Raw genomic sequence first — 23,190 nt, 5'->3', positions numbered from 1 at the left:
AAATTCTTCATCCAAATCAACAAAAAATGTGAGAGAAAAGACATATAGGCATAGTAGGCAAGAACGCTAAGAAATAACAAATGCTGGAGAGCCTACAGGGAAAAACCAAACACTTCTGCATTGTTGGTGGGAATGTAAACTACTATAACCACTATGGAAATCAGTATGGAGATTCCTCAAAAACTAAAACTAGAAGTTCCATCCAACCCAGCTATTCTCCTGCTAGGTATCTTCCTGAGTTAAAGACATTATTTATAGGGATATATACATACCCATATTTATAGCAGCACAACTCATAATAGCTAAATCTTGGAAGCAGCCTATATGTCCCCCAACAAATGAATAAAGAAAATGTGGTATTTATACATGATAGGGTATAACTCTGCCATAAAGAAGGACAAACTTGAGTCATCTGTAGAAAATGGATGCACTGGGCTGGGGATTTAGCTCAGTGGTTCTGCCACCTGCTTCACAAGCTCAAGGAACTGAGTTCAATCCCCAGTACCAAAAAAAAAAAAAAAAAAAAAAAAAAGAAAGAAAATGGATGCACCTCGAGACCATAATGTTAAAATGATTCAGACACACAAGTTTAAATATTGCATGGGAGATAGATCTTTTGCAAAAGGAAAACGGACCAAAAGATGGAAGGAGGGGCTATGGAGAGGAAGGGAATACAAAAAATAATTATAATTATGTACACATACCAATATGTAATAATAATAACAGAATAAAAGTAATCATTATGTACTGCAAACATGGTACCAGTAAAAATTTTTTAAACAGTGGAGGACAGATAATAGGGGAAATAGATGTGATCCCCCAAAATGTGAAACTAGGGGGGAACATGGGGCAAAAGAGGTGATGGGGGGGTTTTAAATGATCAAAGTTTGTCAGGTGCATGTAGGAATTTTTCAAAATAAAACCTATTAATCTGTACATAATCAATATGCACTAATGAAAAACAATATGAAGGAAAAATTTTTCATTATATATTTGTTCAATACCAGGACAAGTATCAAACTATTATTATTTGTTATAAAAACAATTCTTACCTTGTTGTGAAAGTGAAATATCAGATATATTTCGTACGTGTATTAAACGACTTTGTACTGGCTTGTGTTCCACTTGCTTAACATCCTGGTCTTGCTTTTGCTGGTTCTAAAGAATACAAGACACAAAGACATATTATAGTTTTTTAAGCTTGAAAAATTAAATAAAATTATTCAGGTGTTCATTATATTATATAAAATTTTAATAAAATGGTTGCTTTCAAATTGCTTGTCATTTGGTTATTAGCAGTTCTACCATTAAATGAGTAATGGAATACAATTTTTCAAAATGATGGCAAGAAAATCTTTTAAAAATATTTTTATAATGTATACACAAGTTTCAAATATTGAAGTCATTTCTTTTAGTTTTATCAGCGAATCCAACGCTACTTACATATCAAACTAATCCAGATTTATATACACAACAGTTAGATAGAAACAATTCTTCTGTAAGTTCTTCCACATAACTCTTCTGCATACAATGAAAATTTACATAATGCACTGCAATTTTCCAAGCTTTTACATATAGTAACTTAATTTAATTCTCCCACATGTAAGAACGTCTATTCGCCATGTGCTATTCAGGAAATGCATGCTCTGCCATAAGCCTTATCATCTCTCTTCCTTGCCTGTAACTAACTGCATCCAAAATTTACAAGTCACAAATTTCTTCACAACCACATCACAAAGGTGGTGACTAGTTATTTTCTTTCTTTCCTTTATTTTATGTGCTTTGTTATGAATGAGTTCTAAAAATAGGCATCAGATACACTTTAACAGGAACTTTTAAAAAATGCATAGTTCTTGACCCTTATCAACAGATACAAGCAGAACATCTGAAACATGTGTCTACACGGATGCACATGTAAATCCTCCCAGTCTACAGGCACCGAATTTCATGTAGAGGTAACAGTGAGCAACTCTGACTTGCAGTCACTATGACAGTAATAACTTGCAGTTATTATAACAAATAACAAGTCTCAACTCGAGTTTTTAAATGTAGTTATTAGTCATAATAGGTTTCTGTCTGGAAGGGAATACTATTTTACTGTGTATTTCTGAGATGGGTACTACAAGTTGAGCATCCCTATTTCAAAAAATGCAAAATCTGAAATGCTCCAAAATTCCAAACTTTTTAAGTACTGATAGATGCCTCAGTTGGAAAATTCTCTACTTGACCTCATGTGACAGGTGGCAATCAAGAAAACAGACACACTAGGGGCAACCCACTTTCCGGTCTCCCTTCTGCCTCTCTTAAGAGCTTTCTTTCCCTCAATAAATTTTCCTACTCTTAACCTCTGTTGTTCCTAGAATTCATTCTTCGATTTTAGAGAACAAGAACTTGTGTTTCAGATATCTCTTCCCCCTATATCATTTTGGAGGTCTTCCACCTAGACTACTGGTCAGAGGCAAGAGTTTTCTTTCATAGGTTCTAACTTTGGTCTTTTTGCTTCATAGATTGTAACTTGTTTCATAGGCTCTCATTTGTTTCATAGATTATGGTTTTTGTTTCATAAACTCTGACCTTTGTTTCAGCTTTTGTCTCAAAAATGTGTTTGCCTATAACTCAGGTTGCCTTATAGATAAATGTCACTAAAGAAATGATTCCACCAGATTGCCAGATGATACAAATAGTATCAACTGGTTTTACAAATACAGTACATACTGTTTTCTATACATAATAACTTGGGAATTTTTCATTGGTCAAAAATAATGTGTTAATTGTTATGATCTGGTTCTCATAGGTAATCTAAAAATTTGTTAAGATAAAAAAGATGTTTGGACTTAGGAAAACTACTGGACAGGACTCCCCTTGGGAAATAAAGGAGTGGCTGCCTGAAAATTTTCTTCCAGCCTTTGTTCACAAAGGGGATCCCAATCATTTCCATAGCCCTGTGGAAAATACATTGCTAAACATATTATTGTGGTATGTGTACATTGGTCATGGTCAAATGGCTAAGTTTTCTATGGGAAAACAATAAGGTTTGACTTAAAATGCTGTTGGTACAAAACAAAATTAAAGGACAAAGGGTTTCATGTAACTAATACTCATTGTTATTTCATGCCTTCTGGGCGTACAAGTCTCCTAGAATATTGTTTATGGTAATGATCTTTTTGATTCAGGTATCTGCCTTTCTTGCACTCCAGCTACTTGTGATAAGAGATACATGTCAAGCCAGCATGAGATAACCAGTCAAATAATAGTTTCCCTAAAAAGTTATGTGATACATGTTATTCATGTCACCACACTGAGGAATGGATGCTCAGTTGCCAGTCGAAACATAAAATTAGAGGTCAGACATTACAAACTCCTAAGGTACATTTATAGGCCAATATGTATGTTCTCTTTAGATGGCATCCTACTAAAGGATAACAAATAGAGTTTTTACTGTCGTTTAATGTCTTGTGATAGGCTGAAGATGTTTGACTGAAAGACTATTCATTACAGCAAGTGTCATCATGATTGCCATGCTACACTACATGTGGCTCTTGATCTAAGTTTCTCTATAATGTATAACTGTTGTCTGTTAACATTCTGCAGGGATTCAACTACTAAAACAACCATGGTTGATAAGAAATAACAGCCCCCAACTATACTTAATATTTCAAAGTGCTATGAATATTCATATACATGATTGTGTAGGCATGTTTTCATTTATCTTGGTAAACTAGGAGTAAAATGCACAGGTAAATGTGCTAGGCGTATGTGTTAAGACATAGCTAAGCTGTTTCCAAAGTGGTTGGATCATTTTATATTTCCGGTCTCAGTGGCTGAAAGTTAAGTTGTTCTACATCCTTGCTAATACAGATACTGGGCATGACAGTCTCTTAAATTTTACATTTCCCATGAGCGTAGAGGGGTATCTAACTGTGGTTTTATTTTCACCTTTCTAGTAACTAATAATGTTGAGAATCTTCTTTTGAGTGTTTGTTTCGTTTTTTGACTCGGTCCTGAACTCAGAGCCATCTCCCGTCTCAGACTCTGGGCGCCGGCACTGCAGGCGGGGCCCCTATGCCCAGTAGAATCTGCTGATGCTTATTTGCTGCTCCTCTGTCTTCTTCAGATGAAGTATCTGTTCAAAATTTTGTTCATCTAACGGGACTATTTGTTTTCTTAGTATTCAGTTCTGAGAGCTCTTTTTTCCCCCTTTTTCTCTATTATTTCCCTGAGATGATCAAATTCTTCTTTTTTTTTTTGGTACTGGGGATGAAACTTGGGACCTTGCCCTTACCAGGTAGGCGGCAGTACCACTGAACTAAATCCCTGGCCCGTTTTTTTGTTTTTTAAGACAGGGTCTCACTATGTAATTCAGGCTGGCCTTGAACTCACTATGTAGCCCAGGCTGGCCTAAAAATCATGGCGATCTTCCTGCCTCAGCCTCCCCTGTGCTGGGATTACAGGAGTGCACTACCATGCCTGACCCTAAGAGTTCTTTTTACAGTATATTCTGGAGGCAAGGCTCATTTGTATTGTATTGGCATGATATCTAAGAAACTGTTGCCTGACTCATGGTCATGAAACTATTTTTTTTATGTAAAAGTTATTAACACATGTTTATTCATTATTAAATAGCTTTTCCTAATTTCTTCTTGGTTGCACCTTAGTAACACTGAGCCATATATAATGGTGTGTTCCATATACAATCTTTATCTTACATATTTTTTGTTTTCCTCAACACTATGCAGTAGTGTGTGATCCATGCAATGAATAATTACTGAATAAATTAACCACAATGAGAAGTCCTTTGCCACTACACGAACACAAAACTGTATTTATAACATGAGCATTTTTTAAATGAATATCTTAGAAAACAAGATTTCATGGGCCATGGGGCGCCATCATCATTATGATATTTGTTGTGTTTTCATGGAACACATTTTATAAATTTTAATGTGATAAATATTTACTGAATACCTACTATGTGCAAATAACCGAGCTAGGTACAACATAGAGATATCATAGAGATATAAATGATAACAGCTACTGAATGCGATGTCAAACATCTTATCTATGCTATTTTTAATATTTAACTTGAAGATTTTTCATCTTTAAATTTAGGCTTAGAAAGGCTTAGGAATGTGTGCAAGGGCACAGCTAGATATTGGCTAAGATTCATATTCAGAATTGAGTCAATAAAGAAAGGAAGCATGATTTGAGGCTGACTCCAAAGACTACGCTTTAGACAGTGCATCACTGAAAATGCGATACTATGACCATTCTTATTTCAGTCAAGTGAAAATGCTCTGAATTTAGTACCTGAGAAAAATCTTCAGCTGCTTCTGGTAAACGAACATCACCTCCTCGTGTCCTCAGAAGTGCTGCAGGAAGGACGACACTGGAATGTGGCTGCAACTCCAACTCCCCCAAACTCATCGGGCCAGGACTAGCACAGGAATCTTCATAAACACCACCTGTTAGCAAACACGTGAGCAACGACTGAAATAAACTGATTAGAAAAAGAACAAGTAATTGACTAAAGCTACCAAAGCTCAGCTTCACCTGAACTAGAATAGAAAGAGCAATGTACTTCAACCAAAAACACCTGATCTCAAGCCTTTGTTGAAATTGAAACCAAAGCTCATAAAGAATGCAAAAGGTATGTTAAAAACATTCATGGGATACTCTAAGTTTGTCAACAAGTTCCCCCACACCCTCTCCATACCCTTCCTACACACCAAACCCCAAAAACTACTCCTGCTTACCTTTTCTGTCATAAGAGTCAATATAACACTATCTGAAATGTAATTTTTTTTTTAAGTACCAGGGATTGAACTCAGGACCTCGCACTTGCCAGTCAGGTGCTGTGCTATTGAGCTATATCCCCAGCCTCTGAAATGTAATCTTAAAGAAAAGGGCCATTTCCTCTCTAGAAAATGCTGGTACTACTTAGCCCTGTTCTGTAGATATTTTTCTTCAACTGTCAGAATCCTTCTTCTCTCATTTAAATGGCATCTCAATCAAATCAATAAAAAAGTAGAGACTTCTATGTATCTAATAAAAACATCACTGTATATTTTTATTGCACTTGATACTCCAAGCACTTTCATAAATGTACATTATCTCATGTAGTTTGAACTCCACAACCATCTGTAAGATACATCAGATACTATTATAAACTTTCACTGAAAAAATCAAAAAGTGTGCTGAGGATGTGGCTCAGTGGTACAGCACTTACCTAGTGTTTGTGAGGCCTTAGGTTTGATCCCCAACACACGCGCGCGCGCACACACACACACACACACACACACAGAGCAAAATAAAAAATTAAAGGAATAGTACAAGGCACAAAGAAATTTAAACTTGCATCCTCCAACTCCCACTTCTGATTCAATTTCATGTTCTCCCTAAAATACTTCTAAGAAATTCTGTATTTCCCAATTAATGGCCACCTTTTAAACACAGCAGAACAGAATATATCTCATTTTAACCAACAGAAATCGACGAGTTACTTGTAAACTGAATTGTTTTAATAAAATATTTTAAAGACACTGCAGATATTTTACATTTAAAGGCAATCACCTTAATTGAAATTTCACAATTGCCAATTTCTAGGTATAATCGTACTCTCATCTTTAATGTTAAACTAGGCTCTAAAGAGTTTGTATAAAGCAAAATATATCCACTGAGTTTTAATTTTTACTTTTATAGTATTCAATCTATATAAAATCATTTATCAAAAATACTACCTGGTTAATTTTCATTTATCTAGCATAACATAAAATTAATTTAAATAATGGTAATACCCATTATTTAGAGTAACTAATGCCCCAGATTTATATTTACTTCCTTACATTCTGATATGCCGTTTCCTAGGCCTTCTGTCACCTGTTCCACATTTTCCAATGACTGGCAAACAACTTAAGAAAGATGAATTAGCACCTATGTGGAAGGGGAAGAAGACACTCACACTCTATATTCCTTGCTACTTGAGAGGATAAGCAAGACAGGATAGTAAGTATGAGGTCAGCCAGGGCAACTCAGTGAGACCTAATCTAAAAATGAAAAAATAAAAATAGACGGGGGTGCAGCTTTGCCATAGAGAACTGTCCTAGCCTGCAGGAGCCCCCTGCATTTAATCCCCACATTGGAAAAACAAAAACAAAAGCAAACAAATAAACAAAAACACTCTGCTGATCCTATGGTACATACCTAAAAACTCCAAGATGAAAAAAATTTTACCACCTGCTCCTCAGACAAAGGCCTACTATCTAGATTATATAAAGAACTTTAAAAAATCAGACCTCCAAATGTAAAGACCCAATTCAAAAATGGACATCTGAAATGAACAGACATTTCTCAGACAAATAAGTAAAAGCAGCAAATAAACTTATGAAAAAATTGTTCAACACCACTGGTCATTTGAGAGATGCAGATGAAAACTCTGGGATTCCACCTCACCCCAGAAAGAATGGCTGCGGTCACGAAATCAACCAATAGCAAATGTTGGTGGGGTTGTGGGGAGAAAGGAACCCTTCCTCATTGTTGGTGGGAGTGCAGACTGGTGCAACCACTGTGGAATCAATATGGAGATACCTCAAAGACCTAGAATTAGAAGTCCCATTTGAACCTATTTCCCTGCTGGGTAGCTTCTCCAAAGAATTAAAAGAATCATACCACAGTGATGTATGTGCACCCATGTTCATAGCAGCACAATTTGCGACAGCTAAAACTTGGAAGCAACCCAATTACCCATCAACGGTAGACTGGATAAAGAAAATGTTTTTTAATAAGATGGAGTACTACTCAGCAATAAAGAATGAGAAACTAGAGACATTTATAGCTAAATGGATGCACATTGAGGCAATATTCTTAAATAAAATAAATAGTACACATGTAAATACCAAATAATTTGTCTAGTGTGAGAAACTGAAAGTGTAAATAAGGACTAAAAGGTATAATAGATAATGTGAAAGAGGAAGGGGAAGTGGGAGGGTTGGGGGAAAGAAAGAAGGAATTGGAATTAATATGAGAAAAAGAAAAAATGGAAACAAAGTCTTTGTAGATAGGGAGGGTGGAGGAGTTGAAGGGAGGGCAGGGGAATAGGGAAAAATAAGAACCAAGATGGGTTATGTAAAGGTACAGATTTCCAATGCTGAATGTCATTATATTGTATACCTTAAATGTACCAATAAAATTAATAAAAAAAAGAAATATAGAGCTATGTAAAAAATTTTTTCACCTAGCAAAAAACACAAACAATGTCAATGAATAAAATATAGGCTTGGGAAAAGATATTTTCAATACAAATAATTTTAGAAAACATTTAAAATATAGACATAGCTCAAAAAGTGACCAAATATTTAGAACCTAACAGATGGGAAAAAGAAAAGAGCAAAATGCACTAGTAGTCAGAAATGTATCTGTATATCTCAACTGACAAAAATTTTCCAAAGAAGGCTATAATACAAGTTCAAGAAATCAAGGAAAGGACTCAAGGAAACAGGTTTAAATGTTTAAGATAGCTACATTTGAACTTAGAGCCAATAATTACTTCTGAGGAGCTGTTCCATGGAAGTATAAACTATCTTAGATAAGTGTGCAGATTATTTATTTATTCTAGCATTGTTACTCATCAGTAGAGAAGCAACTAACTAAATTACTGAAAATCTGCACCATATGTTTTTATACAATCACTCTAACAGAATGAATTTAAACTGAGTGTGGTGGCCCACACCTGTAATCCCATCACTTGGGAGGCTGAGGCAGGAGGATCACTGTGAGTTCCAGGCCAGCATGGGCTCCATAGTGCATACTGAGTTTAAGGCCAGCCTGAACTACACAGTGGGACACTGGTTTTTTTGTTTTGTTTTGTTTTGTTTTGTTTTGTTTTTTTGTTCCAGGGGTTGAACTCAGGACCTTACACTTGCCTATAAGGTTTACCAGGCAAAAACAAAATGTAGGCAAGAAATGCATCCCAAATTATAAAATAATAGTAATCGTGCACACCATATATATTGTGTATATCCATATAATTATACATGAAAAGAAAAATAACAGTAAAGTCACAGGTGATTTTTAACCTGGGTTACTTGGGATAAGGCAAAATATGCAGGGGAAGGATGTGTATAATAACTTCCAAATCACACAACACCCTACCAGTTAACAGGTAGCTACTGTGTGCTACACACTACACACCTTGCTAGATGACAGAGATATAATAGTGAACAAGATAAAATCCTTTCCTTGCTCAAGGTTACACATCACTGTAAGAGCAACTGTAGGCAGGTAACATCAGAGAATTACACAGAGTGCACATGACAAGTCTCTAACCTACTAATTAGGGTTCAGTAAAAGATTCCATGACAAGCCAGGCATGGTGGCGCACGCCTGTAATCCCAGCACTCAGGAGGCTGAGGCAGGAGGATCACTGTGAGTTTGAGACCAGCCTGAGCTACACAGTGAGTTCCAGGTCAGTCTCAGCCACACAGTGAGACCCTGTCTCAAAAAAACAAAAACAAAAACAAAAAGATTCCATGACAGCAGTCATATCAATGCTGAATTTGCGGTATCACTGCTAAAAAGTGTGCTGGTTAAGTATCTTGTTTATATAATGTAAGGTAAGCTACTATAAGAGGGATAAGTATTGCTTGATTATAGACAAATTTTATTTACCATCATCTGAAATCCCCAATTTTACTTGTCTAGAACCTTACTGCAATGGGAAAGCAACAACAGCATACTTTCAGAGAAGAATAAATTCAGAGGACGAGTTCACCCGAATTACCAGCACCAGGGGCAGTATTTTGTCTGGCTCATCTACTAGATTATCCACTGCATTACCATCCACAGGAACCGCAAATACATAAAACCCCACGCATCCTCTGTCCCCCTAGTCGGTCCTTCCTCTGTGATCCCTGTCTCGTGGTGAAAGGGTGACCGTCTATCTAATCACTCTAGCCAGAAACCTGGGCGTTTCTTTCCGTTTCTTTGGTACCTCTCATATCTAAACCATGTCCTGTCTATTTCCTTAATTGTCTCTCAAATCTCCCTTTCATACATCCTCACTGCCAAATAACGCCTCACCAGGCACACTTTAAAGCTGTCTAACCAGGCTCCGCACCTCCAGTCTTAAACCCTCCAGGGCATCCTTCCCATTACACCTTAAACGACCTTGTAAATAGACAGTTATATGATCCTATTACTCCTTTAATCATAATCCTTAATGGATTCATGAATCTCATGACATTCAGAAGTGATAGAAATCCAAGACTGAATTTTTCAAGAGAATAAATAAAAAGTAAGATTGGCATTATTTCCTATTTTGTGCACAAATGGATCCTATCATCTTAAATAATTTTTAAAAGTCCCTGATATACTACGTGAGGTTATTTTATGACCTGATTTCTGCTCACTGTTGCACCCACAGCTTAGTATCACTGCGTCCTGACCTCTAACGGACTAAATACTTGCTCTTTCTTGCCTTTGTCACCTGTCTCACTCCATATTCACCTCAGTCTTTCAGAGCTCAATCCAAGCGGGACTCCTCTCAGCTCGAAGTCCTTCCAAATGCCCTCTCCAGCTCCAGCTGACCTGTAACCGCCCCGCCCCCAATATGGACTTCTTTTCAGCATGCAGAGGACCTCAGCCCCAGCCAATCAGGAGGAACCCTGGGAGAACACCCAGCCAGGCCAGCAGTGGATTTATCCCTCTCAGAGGTGGGTGAGATAACAAAGGTTTGTTGCCATCGCCTGCTAAATTTGGGGGTGATCTGTTATACAGCAATAAATTAATATCCCCCCTTGACAGATGAAGAAATTTGAATTCAGAGTTATGAAGTTTTTGGTCAAAGATACGAGAATTAGAATTAAACTTTATTTCTACAGTTCTGAAAGCCTAGATTCTCAGCCCCTCTGCTACACTGCCTTTTTTTTAAGGCAGGATCTTGCTTTGCATTGCAGGCTGTCCTCAAGCTCACTATGTAGCCAAGGCTGGCCCTGAGCTGTGGGGATCCTCCTGCCTCAGCCTCGTAGGTGCTGGGATTCCAGGTGTGCGCCACCACACCGTTGGTACTGTTTCATGTGTTCAGTCTGAGGTTAAGCTATGTTACTTATGCTTTCCAATTAAACACATACAATGTACTTACTGTTACAAATACACATCTCTTGCAGATGAGGAGGGATTGAGAATGGCGGGGAAAGGGCAGGGACAGGAACGAAAGGAAAAATGGAAAGGACCAAGATGCCGTGTGGCACATGCACCAACTCCACACGACGAATGCGTTCCGTGTGTACTGTAAACGTGTGCAGTAGTAACAAAAATGAGTTTTTCTTTTACAGTACAAAACTATTTTAGAAGAGGAAAAACAAGACATAAAATTGCACCGTACCATAAGGAATGTGCTGGATGTCACGGGAGATGTAAGGAAACACTGGGGAGGCTACATTCTCTCAGATTGTATTCTGTACTAATGCAACAAGCACACATCTAGCTCTTCCCAAGTACCAAGTGATCTGCAAGGGCCACCTAGTGTAAATTCCGTTAACTGCAACATGTGCAGTTGGACGACATTTGGTACTAATTAAAACATTTAATACTCTATATGCATAAAATAAGAAATAATTTACTCCCATGGAAAACTCAGCCTTGAATTTCTCTCAATTCTGAATATAAGGTATTCACTCAGTATAAAACTAATCCTTTAAATCCACCAATGATTTCTAACGCCGGGCATTTCCTTTGCTAATTTCTAGGCACAGCTGTGGAAGCTTCTTTTCACTCAAGAAATATAACAACAGGCATGGAAAACCTAGGAATAAAAATATAACCAAGCTTTATTAGTTTGCAAAATGTTTGCATGCACACATTTATCTGCTCACTAAAATGTATTTGTAAGCCCAAGGTCTGCAGTTGTTCGTGGACATGCAGAGCAGAGGAATGGAACTGCTGACCACACACTGCCCTGGCTGAGGGAGACACTCTGCTTCTTATTTCAGCTCTCACACCACAAACAAGCAACCCTCACAGGCACCTAGTATCTTGGGGGTGGTGCCAGGGACCAATCTCGGGACCTTGCGCTTGCGAGGCAGGCAGCAGAACCACTGAGCTACATCCCCAGCCCCTTCACAGGAATCTAAAGCCAGATTTCTGTAGAGCTGTGCGCGCGCACATGTGTGTGTGCGTTTTAACAGCACCGATACACTCTGCAGCGAACGAAGACTGACGCACCCTGTGCAGAAGACAGGTGTGTCACAGAAGCTGCATTCAGGCATGGAGTACAGTGCTGTCGCTGTGCATTCAGACGTGAATCAACACCATACATCAACTAAGAGGTCTTTAACAGAAACATACGTTAAACCAGGTTACGTACTGATCAACTGAAAACAATGTTAGGACCAGACACTGTGAGACCCTAACATTCTACTTCACTGAGCAACGACGGCTCGATACTTGCTAACATATTGATGGTGACTTCACACGCTGTAACTACCACCAATGATAAGAACTAACTACATATTTTAGTGTCAGGTAATTTCCAAAGCGTTAATGAAGAAAGGGAAGTTTACAATAGTCCTGAGGGCACTGAACACAGTAATCTGAAAATCAATCTGAAATAAAGCGTATTTCTACAGTATTATCTAAATGAACCACGTAATAAACAAGACGTGTCTATGGCCATACCACCCTGAACACGCCTTGTCTAAACAAGATGTTAGGTCAGTTTTGATGGGCTAGTTACACTTTCTAGTATATATTAAATTCTTCTATATGCTAGGTTCAGGCCTTCAGTCTCAGCACTCAGGAGGCTGAGGCAGGAGGATTATGAATTCAAGGACAGCCTGAGACTCTTCTCTCAAAAAACCAAAAAAGTATCTCCATTAAATATTTGTAAAGTGTATTATGAAGAAAATTATCTTGTGTATCACAATGGTGCCAGTACCCTCAGTGATACATGAATGACATTTGGGAAAATACAACTATATGCACAACAGAAAAAGTTACTACTTTGTAGCAAAGAAATTTTTTAAAACTCCATCTAAAAACAGTTATATGGATCCTCAGGTCTGTTTCTTTGCCAGTACCATGCTGTTTTTAGCACAGTGGCTTTGTAGTATAGTTTCAAGTTGGGGATTGTTATACTCGCTGTCATGTCTCTGTTGCCTAGGTAGGCTTTTGCTATTCCAGGTCTCTTATGGTTCCAAAAGAATTTTTTGATTCTTTTTTCTAGTTCTATGAAATATAGTGTTGGAATTTCAATCAGCATTGCACTGAATCTATATAGCAGTTTTGGTAGTATGGCCATTTTCACTAGGTTGATTCTTCCTACCCAGGAGCAGGGGATATCTTTCCATTTTCTTATATCCTCTTCGATCTCTTTTTTTCAGAGTGCTATAGTTTTCAGTGTAGAGGTCTTTTGCTACTTTCATTAGATGTGGGAGCCCGGCCGTGGCCCTCTAGGAGTTTGACATTTAAAAGGAAACTTCTTCACCTCTACACTCAAGGCATTGATACAATCTGTAACATTCTAGGACTCTGCTTGTTAAACTTGTTGCTGCAACGGAAGAAACTCAAGGAGACAGCCAAAGATCTGATGTTCTTTGCAAAGAGTCAGACAATCCGGTCTTTGCATAAAAGATACAAATAGTTGCTTGGTGCTTCCTGTTGATGTGAACCTATAAAAGGAGCTGTTTCTGTGAAATAAATCAGACTTCTCTTCGTCTCCGCTCAGGTTTGAGTGTTCTTTCCTTTCTCAATCCTCACTCCCCGACTCAGGACGGCATGTTCGGTTGTGACGGCTGGACCGCCACAAGTGGCGCCTGAACAGGGACCTGAAGAACAGGTACTTGAAGAACAGGGACCTGAGTATCGAGGGATTCAGTGAAGGACACCGCTGGATAAAGAATAAAAGGAGATCTCGTCAAAAAGAAAGAAGAGGACCTTCAAAAGGAAGGCAAAAGAGGAGCGGTGAGTTTTCTTGTAAATATTAAAAATGGGAGCAGGCAAGAGTTGCATGCTTTTTGTATATATGCTTAAAGATTTATTGTGTGTTGGTGGTGCTAGAGTAGGGCACCAGCAATTGTGTAATTTATTAGAATTTGTAGAAATAGTTCGTCCTTGGTTTCCTTTTCTTTGCTTCAGTGTCTTTCTTTTCCTGTTAATGTCTGAATTGGTAATTTGTGATCCGGATCATTTTGGAGGCAGGGAGGGAGGTCCAGGCAGACGTGCTAGTGGACTCCCCACAGCAGGGGCCAGAGAGGTCCTTTGCCCTTCTGGTAGGAACTTTGTCTCTCTGTTTATGGGGAGGGAGGTTGATTTTTTTCCCCTCCTCAAGACCCTCTGGTCGAGAGTGTTCTTCTGGTACTGGTTTCGGAAGAGGAGATTAAGGAGATTCCCCGACAGAGTCCCTGGTTCTTCTTTCGGTTTGGTTTTCATAAGTCTTTGTCTTATATTGTTTGGCCTCTTTTGCTCCAGCCTAGGAGTTGCTCAAACTTCTGCTCTGCGACAGTCAGCTGTTAGTGAAAACTAGTTTTGGTAACACTTCTTGTGCAAATGATTAAAATGCGATTATAGGTTTAACTTGCTCTTTTAGATTAATACTGTTCTATTGGCAGCCAGTCAAATTTTAAGATGTAACAATCTAAAAGCAGAAAAAGGACATTTTAAGCTGAAGTTTGTTATGGAAGGTTCATAATAAATGAGATAAAAAAAATATTAGGAAAGCTATAAGTAAGAGTTGTACTTTTAACATGAAAGGTTTTTGAATGTTCATCTTGTCTTTACCTAAGTATGTAGAGAATGTTTATGGAAAGTATTTATGCTTGCTTGTTGGTTTTAAGTCTGTTATAAAAAGTTTTAGAGTCAAGAAGAGCTTTCATTCCTTTAACCCTAATTCTACAAGAGATCTGTTAATTTTGATCTGCAAAAGTTTTGACTAGTAGTAACTAAAGATTTTATAATTCAATTGGCCAAAACCACCTGAATAGACAGCAAGGAGAACTTAATGCAACTTATGAGATGCTAGCAGGAGAGGGACCTTATGGCAATCTATTGGAGCCAATAGGCCAGAGATAAAACTGTTAATTCAAGGAAAATCTTTTATTGGGTTATTAGATACTGGTGCTGATGTCTCCGTTATAACTGCTGACCAGTGGCCTTCTACATGGCCTTTGCAGGAGACTGTCTCTCAATTACAAGGCATTGGTCAAAGTAGAAATCCTAAACAAAGTACTGATATATTAAATTGGAGTGATTTAGAAGGACATTGTGGGACTTTTCAACCATATGTTATTCCTGGCCTCCCGGTTAATCTATGGGGAAGGGATGTCATGCAACAAATGGGAGTTTATTTATATAGCCCTAATCAAAAGGTCTCTAATCAAATGTTTGATCAAGGATTTTTGCCTAATGTTGGTTTAGGAAAGGAAGGTCAAGGAATTCAATTTCCTGTGACTCCGTCAGCTCATCCTCCTAAACAAGGCCTGGGATATTTTCCCTAGGGGTCATTGACATGCCTGCACCCCATGCAGATCCAATAGTCTGGAAAGATGAAAAACCTGTTTGGGTTGACCAATGGCCCTTACCTAGTGAGAAATTAACAGCTGCCCAACAGTTAGTGCAGGAACAATTAGATAAAGGCCACATTGAACCGTCTGTCTCTCCTTGGAATTCACCTATTTTTGTTATAAAGAAAAAATCTGGTAAATGGAGATTATTGCAAGATTTAAGAAAGATTAATGAAACTATGGAAATCATGGGAGCATTACAACCTGGTCTTCCCCTTGCCTCTGCAATACCTAGAAATACTTTTAAAATAGTTATTGATTTAAAGGATTGTTTTTATACTATACCTCTAGCCCCTACAGATTGTAAACGATTTGCTTTTAGTGTCCCTTCTATTAATTTCCAGGAACCTATGCAAAGGTACCAATGGAGAGTTTTGCCTCAAGGTATGGCAAATAGCCCTACCCTATGTCAAAAGTTTGTAGCGCAGGCTCTTTCCTGTATTAGACAAAGGTATCCTTCTGTTTATATGATACATTATATGGATGACATTCTCTTAGCAAATGAAGATGAATCATTATTGCTTACTGTATTTGTTTATTTACAAAAGGTTTTAAATGATTATGGGTTAGTTATTGCTCCTGAAAAAATTCAACAGGAGTCTCCTTTTTCATATTTGGGATATCAGCTATATCCTCGAAAAATATTTACCCAAAAGTTACAGATTCGAAAAGATAATTTGAAAACTTTGAATGATTTTCAAAAATTATTGGGAGATATAAATTGGATACGTCCCTATTTAAAATTAACTACCGGAGAATTAAAACCTTTATTTGATATCTTGCAAGGGGATCCTGATCCTTCCTCCCTCAGGACCCTCACATATGAAGGACGATTGGCTCTTCAAAAGGTGGAAATAGCCATTTCTAATCAACAGATATTTTATTTTGATTATCAAAAACCCTTAGAAGCTTTTATTTTTCTAACCAAACATTCCCCTACAGCTGTTTTGTGGCAAAATGGACCTTTATTGTGGTTACATTTATCTGTTTCACCTGCCAAAAATTTACAACCTTATTATGAAGCTGTTGCCCAACTTGTTCAATCAATCCGATGTAATGCTCGGAAATATTTTGGTTTAGAACCTTCCATTATTGTAATTCCATTTACAGGAAAACAATTAGATTGGCTGTTTCAGAATTGTGATTCCTGGGCTATTGCATTTGCATATTTTTCAGGCCAAATTAAATTTCATTATCCACCTAATAAATTGTTACAATTTGCAAACCTTCAATCCTTCATTTTTCCAAAAATTATTTCATTTAAACCTATACCTGATGCCATTGTTATTTTCACTGATGGATCCTCTAATGGAAAAGCTGTTTATGTTATTGATGGTCATGAAAAGGTTTTTTCAACACCTGCCACTTCGGCACAAGTAGTTGAATTGCGTGCCATTCTTTTTGTTTTTCAGGAATTTGCCCATGTTTCTTTTAATCTATATACTGATAGTCAGTATTTGGCTAAAGCCCTTCCTTCTTTAGAAACTGTGGCCTGTATTAATACCAGTAATTTAGAGATTCAACAACTTTTTATTCAAGTACAAAATTATATTCATAATCGTTCTCTTCCTTGTTTTATTGGACATATTCGAGCACATACTGTTTTACCCGGTCCATTGTCTTTGGGAAATCATCTTGCTGATGTTTCCACAAAATTTATTGCCCTTTCTAAAATTGATTTAGCTCGTCAATCTCATCAACTCCATCACCAAAGTAGTCGTACTCTTAGATATCAATTTCAGATTCCTCGAGAAGCTGCCCGACAAATTGTTAAACAGTGCTCCACTTGCCCTCAATTTTCTTCTGTTCCACATTATGGTATTAATCCTCGAGGTTTGCTTCCTAATCAACTATGGCAGATGGATGTTACTCATGTAATGGAGTTTGGAAAACAAAGGTATGTACATGTTGTTGTTGACACTTTTTCAGGATTTATTCTTGCTTCAGCTCAAACAGGAGAAGCTACTAAACATGTTATTGCTCACTGTATATATTGTTTCTCCATTTTAAGAGTACCTCAAAAAATAAAAACAGATAATGGTTCTGGATATGCTAGTAAGGCCTTCAAACTATTCTGCCAACAAATGCATATTGTGCATATTACAGGTATTCCCTATAATCCTCAAGGACAAGGAATAGTTGAACGTGCTCATGGCACATTAAAAGTGCAACTTCTAAAAATAAAAAAGGGGGAGTTATATCCCTCCTCACCCAGAAATTATTTAAATCATGCTATTTATATTCTAAATTTTTTGCAAATTGATAAGCATGGCCATTCAGCAGCAGAAAGATTCTGGCATCCACAAGGTTCTCCATATACCTTGGTAAAATGGAGAGATCCCTTAACTGGTCAGTGGTATGGACCTGACCCCATTTTAATATGCGCCCGAGGATATGTTTGTGTTTTTTCACAGGAACATGATGGAGCTCAATGGTTACCAGAGAGATCGGTTCATCATGTGGATCATCCTGACAAGTCTACGTCCAATATCATGGGACAGTAACCTTCACAATCATTACCTTTGTGTGGAGAAGAAACAGAAATAGGCAGTACTACTATTTTATAGAAGAGGTGTTATGTTACTATACCTCAAGAAAGACCATTTAATGACACATCTCAAAAGTTTTTGGACTAGTCATTTGGACTTGAACTTGTCTGCAGGATTTTACTTTGGTGGAAAAATTCAGGGTTTTCTCAAACATTTGGAAACTTATTGCTGTATCGGGAGAAATATGTTTATGGTCAAATGTCAAAGTTACTAGCCTTAATTTCAATGTTTTTAACATAGAGACTTTTAATATGTGAAACACCATAAATACTGTGTTATCTCAAGTCAAAGAACAAAAGAAAAAAGATAATGTCTTGTGTTAATCCTCCTTATATGTTATTGGTGAGATATAGAGATTGTTTATGAAACTGATAATGAATATAACAACAGCTGTTTTAATTGTAAATTGACCAATTGTATATTCTCAAAATGATGACTTCCTTTCATTCTGTGATGGTTTTGAGACAACCTCTCTACATGATGATGTTTGTAACAATTAATGAGTCCTAGTATGAAGATCAAGGGTTACAGATGTTGATAGAGGTAGAGAAATCTACATGTCAAGCCTCCACAACCTATGATCTAACCCCTGCAGAGGCTGGTAGTCAAAGACGGGTAAGAGAAGTGTAGAGAAATATCCAACCTAAGACAGAGCATGAGTATCAGAATTCTCATGGCTTGATGACGGGTAAGGGATTTCTCTGGACATTTCTCACCTAAGACAGGCACAGTCTTTCTGCTGAGCTGGGAAAGTCCCTGCTCTAAATATAATAAAAAGGGGGATATGTGGGAGCCCGGCCGTGGCCCTCTAGGAGTTTGACATTTAAAAGGAAACTTCTTCACCTCTACACTCAAGGCATTGATACAATCTGTAACATTCTAGGACTCTGCTTGTTAAACTTGTTGCTGCAACGGAAGAAACTCAAGGAGACAGCCAAAGATCTGATGTTCTTTGCAAAGAGTCAGACAATCCGGTCTTTGCATAAAAGATACAAATAGTTGCTTGGTGCTTCCTGTTGATGTGAACCTATAAAAGGAGCTGTTTCTGTGAAATAAATCAGACTTCTCTTCGTCTCCGCTCAGGTTTGAGTGTTCTTTCCTTTCTCAATCCTCACTCCCCGACTCAGGCATGTTCGTGTTGTGACGGCTGGACCGCCACAATTAGATTGATTCCTAGATCATTTTTTTGGATGCTATTGTGAAAGGAATTTCCCTAATTTCTCTCTCAGTGAGTCTGTTATTTGTGTACCCGAAGGCTATTGATTTTTGGGTGTTGACCTTGTATCCAGCTACTCTGCTAAAAGTGTCAACTAAGTCTAGAAGTCTTTTGGTGGAGTTTTTTGGGTCTTCAATGTAGAGTATCATATCGTCAGCAAATAATGACAGTTTAACTTCTTCCTTTCCTATCTTTATTGCTTTAATTTCTTTCTCTTCTGAAATAAACAGACATTTCTCAGACAAAGAAGTAAAAGCAGTGAGTAAATATATGAAAAAATGTTCCACATCACTGGTCATTGGAGAGATGCAGGTGAAAACAACACTGAGATTCCACCTCACCCCATAAAGAGTGGCTGCTATCAAATCAAACAATAACAAATGTTGGCGGGGTTGTGGGGAGAAAGGAACCCTTCTCCATTGTTGGTGGGAGGGCAAACTGGTGAAACCACTATGCAAATCAATATGGAGATACCTCAAAGAGCAGGGATTAGAGGTTCCATTTGACCCAGTCATCCCTCTGCTGGGTATCTTTCCAAAAGAATTAAAAGAATCATATCCACAGTGATATATGTGCACCCATGTTTATAGCGGCACAGTTTGTAATAGCTAAAACTTGGAAACAGCCCATTTGCCCATCAGTTAGAAACTGGATAAAGATGTGGTTTTTCTATAAAATGGAATACTACTCAGCCATAAAGAAAGAGAAATTAGATTCATTCACAAGAAAATGGATACATATTGAGGATATACTCCTAAGTGAAATAAATTAAGTCACACATGTGTAAATACCAAATAGTTTCTCTGGTGTGAATAAACTGTAATAGTACATAAGATCCTAGTGAGATAACTGACCATGTGAATTAGGAAGAAAAGGGCTAAAGGTGTAGGGAAAGTGGGAAGGGTAGGGGAAAGGTAATAAGGGAAAAGAAAAAATAGGAGAAAATGAAAAAATGGAAATAAAGTGCTTGTAAATAGGGAGAGAAGGAGAGGGAAAGGGAGGGCAGGGACAAGGGGAAAAAATGAGGACTAAGACCTATCATGTAAAGGTACAAGATCCCAATGAAGAATGTAACTGTACTGCATACCTAAAATGTACCAATAAACTAAATGAGGAAAAAAAATAAAAAATAAAGATTGAGAGAAATGAGTAAAAAATAAATTAATTAAATTTTAAAAATAAGTTATACGTTTCTCAAATCAGATTAGAAACACTGCTATAGATTACAATACAAAACAGGATACATCACCTTCAGCACAGGACAAGTTCAAAGAGCGGATACACAGTGACTGCTGCATACCTGAAACTGTGTCAAACTGCTGGAACACTGGCTTAGGATCCCACTGCTGACCCACAGACTCTGCATTAGCAATGCAGTGCTGCACATAGTGTGACTGTTCCAGTAAGATGTTCTCTGCTGCTGCTGCCAGCCTGGGCCTCTGTCCTTCACTAAGTTCACCCATGCTGTTTTCCAAGTCCTTCAAAAAGTTGAAACAACTGTTAAACCCACTATAATCATTCAAATCAAATATAAACCATTAAAATCAAATCAAGCTGGTGTAGTGGCACGTGCTTGTAATCTTAGTTGCTCAGGATGCTGAGGCAGGAGGATTGCACATTCAAGGCCATACTGGGCAACTGAGCAACATCTTGTCTCAAAATTTGAAAAAGAGAGCCAGGCGTGGTGGCACACACCTGTAATCCAGCACTTAGAAGGCTGAGCAAGAGAATCACCATGAGTTCGAGGCCAGCCTGAGCTACACAGTGAGTTCCAAGCCTTGCCTCAAAAAACAAAAAAACATAAAATAAATTTTTTAAAAAGGCAATCAGGGGCCGGGAATTTAGCTCAGAGGTTCGGTGGCCTGCCTTGCAAGCACAAGGACCTGAGTTCAATCCCCGATACCAAAAAGAAAAAAAAAAAAAAGGCAATCAGGCTGGGGAAGTAGCTCAATGGTGGAGTGCCTCCCTAACATGCTCAGGGCCTGGGGTTCAAACCCTGGTACTACAGGAAAAAAAGGAAAAAATCAAGTCAAAACGTGATCCATACAGCTCCACTGCTTGACAAGTATTTTAGAAAGTGCTTATTATGCCACATATACCCTAAAAGATAAGTTTAAAAAGCTAGTTAGTAAGGCATCCAATGATGGGCTTTATTTTTAGTATCTTATTTTTGTGGAGTTAGCCATTACCCATTCTTCAACCACCAACTAATTAAGAATAGAATATATAAGAAAAAATGCTACTATAACTTAAAATTACATATTGTTCATACAGCTTAAAATCAGAATAACACAAAATACATTTCTCATTTTTCATTAATTAAAATTGCCTGAAACTGGCAGTGTGAACTTTATAATAACTGATGAGAATACACCTTAAATAACATAAAGATTACCCTATGTGAATAATTACATTTTTTCCTAAGGACACAGATTGAAGACTATTTTAATCATATTTCGTAATGTTCTCTGAGAAAGTACAAAGTATAAAAATGTTTATCATGTATATATGAAATAAACTAAAAACTAACAAAAATTAAGACCTATTTTCTTTCCATATTAAAAATTATAAGCCATAATCACTAGTAAATTTTGCAATTTGGAAATATTATAATCAGTATGTTTACTAATCAAGAATTGAATTAAAATTCCAATATGTAAAAGCTCCCATATGTACCTCTCCCTCTCTCTGTTTTTCTTTATTGGTGGGGATTGAACCCAGGCCCTCCTGCATGCTAGGCAAGCACTTTACCACTGAGCTACAGCCCCAGCCTGTTTCTCATTTAAAATGGCTTAATTTGACCAATGTAAGTCTATCAACTATAAAACAGAATTGAAATATTTTCATTCAACATTCGAAATTCTCTACCACTTGTGCTAATTTTGCTCTACGCACTCTATCTCCCCCTGGTTCTCCTACCCCACTTCTTTCAGAACACCAACTGCCTCAGCATCTTGAAACTAACAGATATTGGCTGAGATTCAATACATCCTCGGAGACTCTGGTCAATGTGCAGATGTATTTCTACCAGAAATTAGTCAGAAATATTTCACAGTTCCTATAACGCTGCTTAAAGGTAGGGGCTGTGTCTCCTTCGTGTTTATGTATTTTCCAAGGCTCTGTGTACCAGACAGTAGATACTCAATAGTAAGAGATTGCAGGATGAATGAACAAGTGAATGAATGACCCTCACAAAGTTGTTTTTTCCTTTTTATTGAATTCTCACAAAGTATTTTAAAGTGTTTCGGTTTTTTCAACTGTAGAACACGAGGGTTTTTCAGTTATAAAACTCTATAGGGGAAGGAAGGAAGGGAAGGGATTTAAAAGAGGAATTGAGATATATTATGTACATGTACCAATTCCTCAAAAGGAACAGAAACACTGCATACTATAAACATGTACTAATAGAAACGAATGAATGGACCGAAAAAAGAGAATTTTAAAAAGAAAAGAAAGAAAACTATAGCTCTATGATTCCTGGATAAAACTGCTGTAACACTGACTTCTGATCATTGAAGCACAAGCATGCCTTAATTAAAAAAGAATGAAGATGTGTCAGGTGCATGCACCAACTCTCCACAACGAACGTCATCCCTGAATACTGCAAACATGCAAGAATAAAAATAAAACTTTTTAAAAATTTTAAAGTAAGGCTATTTTTATTTTTCATCTATTCATATCTAACCAAACATTTACTACTAAGGTTAAAAAGTACCTCTGAGGTCTGCGATCACCCGGCGGCGTGCGCGTGAGCTCCCGGCCAGCGCGGGAGCTCCCGGCCTGCGCGACAACAGACCCAGGAAGGACCCAAGGACCCCAGAGGGGGTTTTTTTCAGCTGCCTGCCTACCTGCCTGTCTGCGATCACCCGGCGGC

At 37.7% G+C, this 23,190-nt stretch overlaps 1 protein-coding gene across 6 annotated transcripts in view; it reads right to left on the bottom strand.

The window, feature by feature from the left end:
* Positions 1-23,190, bottom strand: part of Kiaa0586 (KIAA0586 ortholog) — a 114,234-nt gene that overhangs the window by 26,157 nt on the left and 64,887 nt on the right. For all 6 annotated transcript variants that reach the window (XM_010611214.3, XM_033766912.1, XM_033766913.1 and 3 more), the window contains 3 exons: positions 20,617-20,794; positions 5,308-5,462; positions 1,053-1,158 (listed from right to left, as the gene is read on the bottom strand). In XM_010611214.3, the coding sequence (XP_010609516.1) occupies positions 1,053-1,158; positions 5,308-5,462; positions 20,617-20,794 (439 nt within the window). The remainder of the gene's footprint in view (positions 1-1,052; positions 1,159-5,307; positions 5,463-20,616; positions 20,795-23,190) is intronic.

The sequence above is a fragment of the Fukomys damarensis genome, unplaced genomic scaffold, assembly GCF_012274545.1.
Source record: "Fukomys damarensis isolate Sample0158 unplaced genomic scaffold, DMR_v1.0_HiC HiC_scaffold_21, whole genome shotgun sequence".
NCBI lineage: Eukaryota > Metazoa > Chordata > Mammalia > Rodentia > Bathyergidae > Fukomys > Fukomys damarensis.
This window is presented reverse-complemented; position numbering and strand designations above follow the sequence as displayed.